Here is a 13,653-nt window from a genome sequence, read left to right as displayed (position 1 = left end):
TGGCAGTGTACAACACTTTGGTCACTAGCAGACTGCTGCACAGCAGTGAGACCTGGACAACAGGTATCAGGGCAGCTGGAATCCATCAATGCTGACTAATTATCATTAGACATTTAAGTGAGAAGCCTCTGACACTGAGTACAAATGAAAATCATCAACAAAACATTTTTAGCTTAGTTGAACCATTGCAAACCATCAATTAAGTGCATTATAATCAATAAAATTTAATTTCCTCTTTCTCTAAATGCCCAAGTGAATCAAGTAGTCTGGAATTATATTTATGTTCAGCTTCAAGTGGTCTATCATAACCACAAAAAAATTCTGAGGAAGCAACACTTTTTGAAAAAAATTGCTGTCCAGTGTTAGAGGACATCACTGTGGGGTTATTACTTTCTTGAAAAAAGCTATACATAGAATATTTACCATTCACTGTATAATTTACAGAAAACATCTTGTTGCAAAAAGCCTAAGTGATCGGCTGCACACATCATAAAATACTGTTATCACAGCAGTAAATAAAACCAAGTCCCATGCTGTCAATTCTCGACTATTTCAAGAGCTTTGTATTGAGAATGATAAATAGTTTAAAAGCTTGCTGTTGCACACAGAAGTCAGATGGCTCTCAAAAGAAAATCGTCTGAGATAGTTTGAAACTGATAAAATTCTTTGAAGCTTCATTCAATAATCAACTCAAGAATATTAGGCTTAACGTTGCTTATTTGTTAGAATTATTGACATAGTTTAATGAAGTCAAACTTTAACTGCAACACAGTGATGTGAATTGTGTCAGTCATCTCCATGTTTTTGTCAGTCATCTCCATGTTTTTGTCTCAGTTAACCCTATTTCAGTGCAACTCTGGCTATTGCGACCTTTTCCAATTTCCAAGCCTAAGTTGGAAGAGAAAGAAAAATACCAAATGACGATCTTCAAGTATACTGTTCCTACCTGGGTGAGCTGTGTAAAGACTTTTGGTTGTCAGAGAGAGATCTTAGGATCTTCTCTCAATATAAGTTCTAGATTGGGTAATAAATCCATTGCTGAACACCGTAATGAGGAATTAACAGGAAGAATGGAGGAAGAACTGATTTTGCTGCAAAATGACTTTGAGCTGAAGCCGAGGTTCAAAAAATCATATCAAGACTTTTGATTGCTGAAATAAATCTCTGAATACTATCCTGCACTGTGGAAAAAGTTCAAGATGTTCTTTTTTGCCTTTCCAACATCGTAATTAATGAAGCATGGTTACGGTGAGGTCACCCAACTTCTTTCAAAGCAACGAAACAGACTGCCAGTTATCGATTGTGAGGATCTGAGACTCCTTCTGAGAGCAATTCTGCCTCATGTTGAGAATTTGATATTACTGAACCAAGCCCATCCATCTCATTGAAAGATGAAAAAGCAATGAAGTAGTGAATAGCTAGACCACCAATGTACAGTCTAAAATAGTTGCTGAAAATTTTTGCTGTGATTCAATAAAAAGATAATTTTATTTGTACCTTTAATTAGAATTGGATAATCTTTGGAATTGTTTGTAAGTGCTTTGAATTTGCAGTTCCTATCTTCTTTCACTGTGCATCATAAATCAAAATTCTGTATAGTTCTTCTGTAGTGGCCAGAAAGGGCATTGAGGCACTGGGGATGTGACCTGGGACCCAAGGGAGCAGTAACCTAAAAATTTCTTGTTTAATAAATTAACCATACTTCATAGCTTCAAAGTGCATATGCATCCTGGGATTATATTTATAGTATATTGAAAAGATCTTCAAAGTAGTAAAGAATTCACATAATTGACCACTGTTATATCATACCGGTCTATGCTTCAAGCCTCCACTAGTGACCATCCCGCATTTTGCCTATGCTATATCAACGACTGCATTGGTGCTGCTTCCCGCACCCATGCTGAATTTGTCGACTTCATCCACTTTGCTTCCAACTCCCATCCTGTCCTCAAATTCACCTGGTTCATTTCTGACACCTCCCTTCCCTTTCTCCATCTCACTGTCTCTATCTCCAGAGACAGTTTATCCACCAATGCCTATTACAAATCCACGGGCTCTCACAGCTACCTGGACTATACCTCGTCTCACCCTGCTACTTGAAAAAACACCTTCCCCTTCTCTCAATTCCTCTGCTTCTACTGCATCTGATCTCAGGATAAGGCTTTTCATTCTAGAATGAAGGAGAAGTCCTTTCTCAAAGAGAGGGGCTTCCCTTGCTCCACCATCAACGCTGCCCTCAACCACTTCTCTTCCATTTCATGCATGTCTACTCTTATCCATCCTTCCATCACCTTACCAGGGATAGGGTTCCTCGTCCTCATGCCACCAGCCTCCATATCTAGCACATAGTTCTCTGAAACTTCCGCCACCTCCAACAGGATCCCACCACCAAACATGTTTGTCGCCCCCACTTTCTGCCTTCTGCAGGGATCGCTTCTTAGATGACTCCCTTGTCCACTTGTCCCTCCCCATTGATCTCCCTCCTGGCACTTATCCTTGCAAGTGAAACAAGTGCTACACCTGTCCCCACACCATCTCCGTCACTACCATCCAGGGCCCTAAACAGTCCTTCCATGTGAGGCAATACTTCACCTGTGAGTCGAATGTGGTCATTTACTGTGTTTGGTGCTCCTGGTATGACCTTCTGTATATTGTTGAGACCCAATGTAGATTGGGAAGCCACTTTGCTGAGCATCTACACTCTGCCCGCCAGAACAAGAGGGATCTCTGAGTGGCCACCCATTTTAATTCCACTTCCCATTCCCATTCTGATATGTTCATCCATAGTTTCCTCCACTGTCATAATGAGGCCACACTTGGGTTGGAGGAACAACATCTTGTATTCCATTTGGGTAGCCTCCAACATGATGGCATGAACATTGATATCTCAAACTTACGGTAATGCCCCCCCACCCCCTTCACTATTTCCCATCCCCTTTTCCCTCTCTCACCTTTATCTCTTTCCTTGTCCATTGCCTCTGTCTGGTGCTCGTCTCCACTTTTCTTTCTTCTATGGCCTTCTGTCTCTTTCACCTATCAACTTCCCAGCTCTTTAATTCATCCCTCCCCCTCCAAGTTTCACCTATCACCCGGTGTTTCTCTCTCCCATCCCCCACCTTTTAAATCTACTCCTCAGCTCTTTTTCTCCAGTCCTGCCAAAGGGCTTCGGACCGAAACGTCGACTGTGCTTTTTCCCATAGATGCTGGGTTCCTCCAGAATTTTGTTGTGTTGCTTGTATTTTTAAAAATGTTTATTTTCCTACCTGTATTGGTTTCCATCTTTTAAAGGATGGATAGAAATAGTAATAATTTTGATGTCTCAGTCCAGACTTATGTCATTTTTTGCATTTTGTGTTTTGTTGTTTTAGGGGTGGAACCAGAACCGTTTCAGATTGGAGAGCACCTTGTTGAAGCAAGTGGGAAACTTCATCTACTGGACAAATTACTGGCGTTTCTACACCCCAGGCATGATTATTAAAACTACTTGCATAAGATTGCTTTGCTATGATTTCTGTGCATTGTGGCAACAAGAGTTAATTTTTTAAAACAAATCAAGTTTTACATCAGTGTCTACTTAAAGTTACAAAGCCATTATATTCATTAGCAATAATATTGGCTTAATGTACCAAGACTGAAAAATATTAGATTAACTCATACAAGTGGTCTCAGATTCCTGTTAAAGTATACATGTCTGTAGATGTTTTATATTTTTACTGAGTGTAGCTACTAAGCAAGATTTTGGGGTAAATCTGCATGGTTTGCTGTTAAACTCTTCAACAGGAAAGGTATAAACCAATGGTAAATGGTCTCAGTTGTTGTTTTAATTGGATTAACTGTTGACTATTGTTTTGTAGGCATTTTAGAATTACGCACAGTTCTCCTTTTAGTACCTACCTTGGCACTCTACCCTATTTTTCACCTGCCTGTGTGAAACAATCCATATGTTTGTTTTCCAGGAAGCTAGCCTCTTAATGAGAACATGGTTTCTGAGAATGGCAATTCCAATTAATCTCCACTGTAAGGAGATCTAAACTGAAATCTAATATTTCCTAGAAAATTGAGATTTGAAGTACGATAACAACTAACGTTTATCTGATGTTCATGAAAATTTCTGAAAATATCCAGCAATTTCATAAAATGCTGAAATGGTGAATTTAATTGCTGCATCATTGTCTGGTATGGAGGGGCTACTGCACAGGACCAAAAGAAGCTGCAGAAGGTTGTAAATCTAGTCAGCTCTGTCTTGGGTACTAGCCTATAAAGTACCCAGGACATCTTCAGGGAGCGGTGTCTCAGAAGGCAGTGTCCATTATTAAAGATGTCCAGCACCCAGGGCATGCCCTTTTCTCATTGTTACCATCAGGTAGGAGGTACAGAAGCCTGAAGGCACACACTCAGCGATTCAGGAACAGCTCCTTCCCCTCTGTCATCCGATTCCCAAGTGGACATTGAAGCTTTGGGCACTACCTCACTTTATTTTAATATACAGTATTTCTGTTTTTGCAATTAAAAAAAAATCTATTCAATATATGTAATTGATTTATGTGTTTTAAAAAAATTTTATTCTTTATTATTATTATTATTTTCTCTCTGCTAGATTATGTATTGCATTAAACTGCTGCTACTGAGTTGTTAACAAATTTCACATCACATGCTGGTGATAATAAACCTGATTCTGATTCTCATTCTGATTCTGATTCTGAAGTGTTATGCAAAATTGATGTGAAAGACATTTTTGGTTTATTTGCATTTGTACATGAAATACCTTTTTACTGGGCCTCTCTAGAGATGTGGCTTGTTAGCCCCTCGCTAACAGTCACCAGACTCAATGGTGAGAAACCCACCATTCTCAGACCCTGTACGTTTAGGGTTGATATGACTTGAGTCTCGCCAAACCCAGGAGGTTGAGATGTCTCACCCACCCAAACCATGATCTGAGCGAATACTGTACAAATTACCTGTCAGCAAGAAATAACGACTGTACACTGGGTACAATTATAAAGAAAGTATATTTACAAATTTTAGCTTTATCGAACAGTGAGTAGGACAAGAAAAAGAAAAAAATAATAAGAGCCCATTACAGTTAACCCAGTCCAAATGTGCACTTAAGTTGCAGCTCATTTTGAAGTTATCTTAAACTCATGAGCTGTCCCCACGGTCTGTGTGAAAGCACATACCAATTCTGAATGTCGCTTCAAATCCATCTAGACCAAACGGGTTCTCCCACAGGAGTACTGGTTCTTCCTCCTTGAAGCCATTCATCTGCACAAAGCACCTTGTGCAACAGGGACGGCATCCTCAGCCACCTTCCCTCCTGTCTTCTCCCAGCTCCCGTCAAAAAGTCCTTGACCCACACCAGTGTCTGTCACAAAAACCTCTCTGCCCAGCGTTCTCTATAACCTTCTTCCAATTCCACCATCCTGCTTGGATGACACTACATTCCTAAACATGAACATCACAACCCTTCTTCTTTAGGTCAAACCCAAACATGATGAAAGCAGAACAAACTGCTCTTACAGAATTGCTAAAATGAAATACCTGCTGCATAGCAGTAAAAATCTTGACTGGATGTTACATACATAAGGGCAGTGCAGTTGCAGGCTGATCGGCAGCAACATTTTCTCTGAAGATTTGTCACTTAATGTAATGGTGAACACAGTCATTGATTTGAATTATGGGCTGTATTTCACATTGACGACGTTTAGCCTTAAATATATAATTGCATTGTAAATCAATGATATTTAAAATGGTAAGGAGGTGACATATAGTTTGGTAGGTTACTTAAAGGCTTATGCATAAAATATTAGTGTGTGAAGTACAGTAATTTTTTGAGCTATTATTCTATAACTGGCATATTCATACAATTGATACACCCCTTTCCTCATGAATACTGGGTAGCTACAGTACACTGTGTTTGATATTGTCAGTAAGCTATCCACAACCAGTACTATTCCCCTCTTTAAACAGGAGTGTATGTATCTTGTGCACAGGGAGGAGGAGGAATAAAAAAATCTCTTAAATATATGAGATAATTAAGCTGTAATTTTAATTTATTCATCAGAGGTCATCGAGTGTTGCTGTTTTCCCAAATGACCAGAATGCTGGATATTCTGCAGGACTATATGGAATATAGAGGTAAACACTGCAAAGGCATTTATATAATGATTCCTTTTTAGCTGGAAATGTTGAAAAAGTGAACATTTGCAGAATGTCTTTGACAATTGGACTTGCCCGTCTCAATTTTCTAGTCATAGAAATGGAATAGCATCAGGATCCAGGGAATGTTCTGTGGATTTATTTTGCCACATCCATAACAAGCTTTATAGTTGTGAAAGCAAATGAATGGAAACATAATGTAATTTTTCTAGGTGTTGTCCTTTCTGTTTTAGGAAATTAGCTCCTGAAGGCAAATGTAACTTTGTTTGCTTGAACAAAGCTTACTAAATGGCTTACCTCTGCCCTATCAGTATACCTTTCCTATCTTTTAGAATGAAACATTACGTGATCCTTTTGGCCACTGTCAATGATGTTAAAGATCTCATGGTACCATTTCAAAGTAGAACAGAGGGATCCTCTCTGGTGTCCTTGCCAATATTCATCTCTCAACCAATATCCCCCAAAATAATCTGTTGTTATCATTTTACTGATTATAGGACTTTGCCTGTGCTCTTGCTGGCGTATTGTTTCCTACATTGCAATGGTACTTACATACTTCAAGTAGTTTAGGTTAAACCATGAGTTTGTGTTAGGCACTGTCTATAAGTTGATGCTATTATTAATATTGCGTGATTCTCACATATATTCCTAATTTTACTTTCTTGAAGGTTACAGCTATGAACGCATGGATGGGTCAGTACGTGGAGAAGAACGGTATCTCGCAATCAAAAGCTTTAATCAACAAGATGTATTTGTTTTTCTTTTAAGCACCAGAGCAGGTTTGTAGGAATAAGCATAATTTTTCCCCGAAAATAATACTGCTGATTTAAAATCATAGGATTCTACTGGACAGAAAAAAATCATCATGGCACTACTGGCTACTGTTAGGTCTTATACTACCTGTGTACTTTGTTATAAAATATTTATCTGTGCTCTTAAAATGTCTTCTGGACACTATTTCCAACATTGCTTCTGGTGGAACATTCCATACAGTAAAAAACATGTTAAGTGCTTTATTTCGTTGTAGATTATTTAAAATTTACTTTATTTTAAACCCTACTGTTCTTATTAAAAGAAAATCACTTTGTTTGGTAGCTGAAGCCTCTCAACACAATATATGCTTTTTCCTCTTGTCTTTCGAATTGCATGTTTCATTGACTTGGGTCATTTGTTTTAAAATGGTTATGAGTAAGGATAAAATTGGATCTTGCCGGAAGGTACTAAATTGAGGGAGGGCAAATTATGATCGAGTTCTCTGAGGAGGTGACAAAGGTGCTTGATGAGGATAAGGCAGTGGGTCATTGTCTACACTATCTTTAGAAAGATATTCGAAAAGGCCCTTCATGGAAGGTTGATTCAGACGATAAGGATCTATTGGATCCATGGCGAATTGTAAGTCTGTATTCAGGACTAGCTCACCCAGAGAAGACAGAGAGCAGGGTTGCAAGGCTGTTATCCTGGCTGGAGGTCTGTGACCAGTGGTATTCCACAAGGATCAGTGCTGGGACTTCTGTTGTTTGTGATATCTATCAAAGATTTGGATTTAAAATGTAGATGGGCGGCAGGTGCCTAGAATAGGTATTAGTGAAAACAGGCAGTTTGGTGATGTCGAAGGGGCTCTTAGATGGAAATATGAAGGAAATGGAGGGATATAGATGATACACAGGAAAAGACCATTAAATAAAAACTAGCATCAAAATTAATACAACATTTTTGACCTAATAGCCAACCTAATGCTCAAATGTTATGATTTTCTTTTTAAAACAGGTGGAGTAGGAATGAACCTGACTGCTGCTGACACTGTCATATTTGTAGACAGTGATTTCAATCCTCAAAATGACCTCCAGGCATCTGCAAGGGCCCACAGGATTGGCCAGAAAAGGTGATGGGGTTAATATTCATTAGAATGATTTGCTTATATTTGAACCCATACATTACTTTCCTTGAGGTTGGTTGAAAAGGTCTGGCTTCAGACGCTGTATCTTTTGCAAGCTTCTAAAATTTACATGAATATGCAAATTACCTTCCAAAAGTATAGTTTTTGAAATTTGTTCTTTAAAGCCATGCTATTGAGAGTTAATGCTGCGTATCATGGATGGCATTTCCTTTTACCAGGTGCTAGCTTGTTTAGTCCTGCAGATTATTATTGTTGAAAATTATTCTATAAACATTCCTTGCAATAAGTTGACAGGAAGAATTTGGAACAGAATTCAATCCAATGAGTAACTGGATTGAGACTGAAAGCTGGTTTGGTTGGTTTGGGTGGCTGAGGATTGCAAAATAAAAAAGGTCTATTCAATGAGGAGGCAGGACTGGAGGTCATGAATGGCTGACTCCTTTCTTCAACTCCACCCCTGCAGTGAATAGGTATTTTAAACATCTGACTTTTTCAAATGTTGGTGTTGCCAAAATATATTAATTACAAGGATTTTACTTCCTGAATACTTTTGGGTGTATCTTATGGATTTTGGGCTGCTGATCATGAAAATCACCATGAAATTTCCCTAACTTGCACGATTTTTGTAAAAATAACCTATATTTGTTATTTCAATTCATAATTCAAGTCAATTAAAATATTGCCTACCAATGTAAACTGAACAGTTTTCTATCTCGTCCAGGCATGCCTGGGCGTGGTTCGGCAGGGCGGATTCTGCATAGCAAGACGGGTTTTAGAAAGACTGTAAAAGCATCACACACGCACACTGTTCTGTGCATTGTGTTTACATGTATATCGGTTTGCAATCACGTTGATGCACATGCTCTATGTGCATGGAATATCATGTGTACTCGTAATTGTACCTTCAGGAGTATTTGTGATAGTAAAGTACCTTGGCCAGTGCTGCTGCAGCCACAATACTTTCTGTTATATTGGTAGCAAGTATATGTTTGAGTCTCAAAGACTGTGCATGATCCCCTTATTTTAAAAATTTTTTTTTTATTTATTACAAATAAACAAACAAAAAAACAAAAAAAACCAGCACATCCACAAAAACCACAACCATAACAAAATCAAATTAAATATTAAGTAGCAAAACGGAGAAAAATATAAAGGCAAAAAACAACATACACAGCAGAGGTGCACCGCACCAAAAAACCTCAGTCCTCACCCCATAAGAAAGTCCAATACAGGGCCCCATATCCTTTCAAAGATGTCTTCTCTGTCCTTCATTACATAGTCTCAGTCTCTCCAAATATAAAGTATTTGCCAGTTCTCTCAGCCACAGATTGTACGTAGACACAGAGTCCATTTTCCACATTTGCAGGATTAACTTCTGAGCAATCACCATTCCAAACAATACAGCCATTTTTTCACACATATTGGCTGAAGATAGGGAGCTTGTTGCTCCAAGGATGGCTATGAGCGGGTCTGGTTCCCACCGCTTCCCAAAAGCCTCAGAGAAACAGTGAAAAATACTGTTTTTTTCCACCATCCATTCATTGCACGGTGGAAAAAAGGCCCACCCTCTACCTCAGACTCGTGCCCAGCATGGTTACTCACAGAGCGAATGCTTTATAAGAAGACTTCCCTACCAGCTCTCCATAATAGCCCCACTGCAGTTAATAAGTCACATTTTAGTAACAGCTTCGTGGTTGGTAGCACTATAAGAATTTGGAAGCAGATTCAACTACACATTAAGACCCCAAAAACTTATACTGACACTCCGATTTGTGACAATCATTCCTTTTTGCCTGGCCTGAATGATACTGTTTTTTCTACCTGGAAACAGAGAGGCATCTGTAGTGTAGTTGACCTATATATTAATCGAAACTTTGCCTCATTTGCGCAGTTACAAGCAGTTTACAATATCCCTGCATCTAGTTTTTTTTAGATATTTACAAATTCAAGATTATTTTAGGAAATATATACCTAACTTTGAGGTTTTAAACAAACATGAGTCCCTGGAGGCAATAAATAAATTTGATCCTATTACTCGTAGTGCGGTATCCTATTTTTTATCAGATCCTACATAATGGAGCTCAGGTGAATACTGCAGGTTTTAAACAGGCATGGGTGGATGAATTGGGTATAGAACTGACAGAGGAGGTCTGGGATGAGTGTATAAAGAGTATACATAATTGTTTGGCCAACGTCAGACGCAGACTTATACAGTTTAAAACAACACATAGACTCCATTATTCCAAAGGAAAGTTGCACAGTTTCTCCCCAGGAGTTTCACCAGTTTGTAATAGATGTAAATCTGTGAACAGTAACTTGTCACATTCATTCTGGTATGATCCCCTTATTAAAAGAAGCCTATGAGCTCTACTTTTCATGTAGAAATGGCAACAAAAACAAAATCTGGGCTCTTCACATTTGTTGCATAACATGCGCTGTTGAACTTAGAGCTTCGTTCAGAGGTACTCGGATGTCAACACACTTCGCTGTGCTAATGATATGGCGAGAACATAAGGATCATTCTCGTCTGTCTGACCAGTGTGTCTGGTTTCTCTGCTAAAGACAAGAAGTCCATTGAATACCCCAATCTACCTTCAGCCATGAGACCTATGCTACCATGATGATAGTCTTCTGGTACTGAATCCACCAGAGACATGGAGTCTAGAGGAAACAGACAAAGATGCCATGATGCACGAGCCAGGAATGGAAAATAACACTGATACTGATACTGATTTTTGAACCCTTTATGTCAATTGAGCCTCATCTGATAACTCAATATGAGCTAAATAACCTGGTCAGAGACAAATTTGTCAAAGGCAAAAGCAGAATTACTGAGTTCAAGACTGCAATGATGCAATCTGTTGTCACCAGACACAAAAGTTTCCGTGAAGGATTTCGATATTTGTGACAGATGTTTCCCAGAATAACTGATGGCAAGATTAAGAAGGCATTTTTGTTGGTCCACAAATCAAAAATAGTAAACATAGAAACATAGAAAACCTACAGTACAATACAGGCCCTTTGGCTCACAAAGTCGCGCTGAACATGTCCCTACCTTAGAAATTACTAGACTTACCCATAGCCCTCTATTTTTCTAAGCTCCATATACCTATCCAAAAGTCTCTTAAAAGACCCTATCGTATCTGCCTCCACTACCATTGCCGGCAGTCCATTTCATGCACTCACCACTCTCTGAGTAAAAAACTTACCCTGACATCAACAATGACAGGCAATTCAAAGAACTTCTAGTGGGACCGGAGAAAATCGCATGGAAGCATTCAAGAATGTTGTTAAAAATTTTCTTGGCAACTACAGAGCATCAAACTACGTGCAGCTGGTTGATTACATTTTTCAAACATACAAAACCAGGTGGTGCAACATGTCACTAAAGGTTAATTTTATGCATTCCCATTTAGTCTTCTTCCCTGCAAATCTTGGTGCTGTCAGTGATGAGCATGTTGAAAGGTTTCATCAGGATATTGCAGAATAGTGAAATGGTATCAGGGCAACTGGAATCTATCAATGCTGACTGCTTCTTGTTGGATACTTAAGTCAAACACTGAGTACAAGTGAACATCATAAACAAAACACCTTTAACTTCGTTGAACTATTGCAAAGCATCAGCACTTTTATGCAATATTCAATAAACGTCCATTTCTTGTTTCTCCAAATTTCTGTGTGATACAAGTAGTCTGGAATTTTATTTATAGTCAGCTTCAAGTGATCTATCATAACCAAAAAATAATTCTGAGGAAGCAACACTTTTGAAAAAAATTGCTATCCAGTGTTATATTGAAGTGCTCTTAATATGAATACTTTTAGGATGGAAGTCAACATCATCACATAATGTTGCCAGAAGTGTACTCCTGAACTTGTAAATCAATGCCCTCTTTACTGATTCTGCAACTTTGGCTTGATCAGTTTTAGGTGGACAGAACTGTGAAGTGATTGAGTTTGTTGGGTCCTCTGGTCCTACCTACCAATTCTATACAAAAATATCCTTGATTTGATTTCTCCAAATACATATTTCTTGCAAACAAAAGCAAAATATTCAGATCAGGATTATGTGCAGCCTTGTCCAAGAGAGAAAGGGGTCACAGAACTTTGAATTGGCCCATCCATGTCTTAAATTAATGCATACAGCGATACAGAGTATCAATGAACTGCAATCAGAATCAGGTTTAATATCACCGGCATGTGTCATGTGACAGCAGTACAAGGCAATACATGATAATACTGTATAGAAAAAAATGAATTATAGTGTGTGTTTGTGTATAATCAAATAGTTAAATAAGTAGTGCAAAAACAGAAATTAAAAAAAATAATGATGTAGTGTTCATGGTTTCAATGTCCATTCAGAAATCAGATAGCAGAGGGGAAGAATTTGTTCCTGAGTCACTGAGTGTGTGCCTTCAAGCTTCCGTACCTCCTTTCTGTTGGTAATGGTGAGAAGAGGGCATGTCCTGTGTGGTGGGGGTCCTTAATGATGGATGCTGCCTTTTTGAGGCACTGCTCCTTGAAGAATTCTTGGATTCTACGGAGGCTAGTACCCATGAATGGAACTGACTAATTTTACAACTCTTGGTTGAAAAATTACATTTCCAAAGCAGGACCACAAATAACTCTTCTCTTCTCCCTTTATCTCTGATTGTGGGCTGCTGAAATCAGATACATGTTTTCCACCACTTCTGATATATGCTATTATTGCAAACGTATAATCTCCTTGGTCAATGAAGAAAACTTGATTAATTAGAAAAAAAATCGGTACATTTAAAGAACTCTTTCTTTAAAAACATATACAGTTTTGCTTTTGTGTACAGTGTCTATGTAGTTAGAGAAATCAAATCCAGGATATTTTTGTGTAGAATTGATCTGTAGAACCAGAGGACCCAACGCACTCAATCACTGCTACACCACGATCAGGAACAATTACTGTACCATCCTACCACCTGCACTTTGGCAAGTCTGATCACCCGGCTGTACTTCTACACTTGGTATACAGAAAGAGACTGAGGACCATAACACCAGTGGTGAAGATCGCGAAGTTATGGTCAAGGGATGTGGAAGACTGTTTATCGGACAGTTTTGAATCAGTAGACTGGATCATATTCAGGGATTCATCTTTGGATCTGAATGAATGCACCACAGCCATCATTGACTTCATCAAGACCTGTGTGAATGAGTGTGTGCCTTTAAGAACAGAGCCAACTATTCCCAAACTGGAACCCTTGGATGAAAGCCAGAATATTAGCTGCCCCTTGAAGGCTAGATCTGTGGTGTTCAAGACTGGCGCTCCAGAATTCTACAAGGAGTCCAGATGAGAGCAAAAAGACAATTCCAAATGAAGACAGAGATAACATTGAATGCATGACAGCTATGGCAGGGTTTGCATGTGATTACTTCCTATGAGGCAAAATCTAACCGCATAATTGGCAGTGATGCTTCACTCCCGACCGGACTCGGTGCCTTTTATGCACGCTTTGAAAGGGAGAATAACACTATGCCTGTACACAGCTGGTGACCCTGTGATCTTCGACTCAGAGGCCAATGTCTGAACACCTTTTAAAAAGTTGTATCAGGCTCAGTTTGTATACCTGACC

At 38.9% G+C, this 13,653-nt stretch overlaps 1 protein-coding gene across 5 annotated transcripts in view; it reads left to right on the top strand.

The window, feature by feature from the left end:
* The window catches only part of chd1l (chromodomain helicase DNA binding protein 1-like), a 102,338-nt gene that overhangs the window by 40,149 nt on the left and 48,536 nt on the right, over window positions 1-13,653 (top strand). For all 5 annotated transcript variants that reach the window (XR_011886284.1, XR_011886283.1, XM_072260116.1 and 2 more), the window contains exons 10-13: window positions 3,369-3,465; window positions 6,062-6,135; window positions 6,825-6,935; window positions 7,924-8,038. Coding sequence is in view for 3 of the 5 variants with exons in the window: in XM_072260116.1 (XP_072116217.1) it covers window positions 3,369-3,465; window positions 6,062-6,135; window positions 6,825-6,935; window positions 7,924-8,038 (397 nt within the window). In the remaining 2 variants the exon portion in view is untranslated. The remainder of the gene's footprint in view (window positions 1-3,368; window positions 3,466-6,061; window positions 6,136-6,824; window positions 6,936-7,923; window positions 8,039-13,653) is intronic.

Source organism: Mobula birostris, chromosome 6 (genome assembly GCF_030028105.1).
Source record: "Mobula birostris isolate sMobBir1 chromosome 6, sMobBir1.hap1, whole genome shotgun sequence".
Lineage (NCBI taxonomy): Eukaryota > Metazoa > Chordata > Chondrichthyes > Myliobatiformes > Myliobatidae > Mobula > Mobula birostris.
Note: the sequence above shows the minus strand (reverse complement) of the source record. Positions and strands in the feature narration are given on the sequence as shown.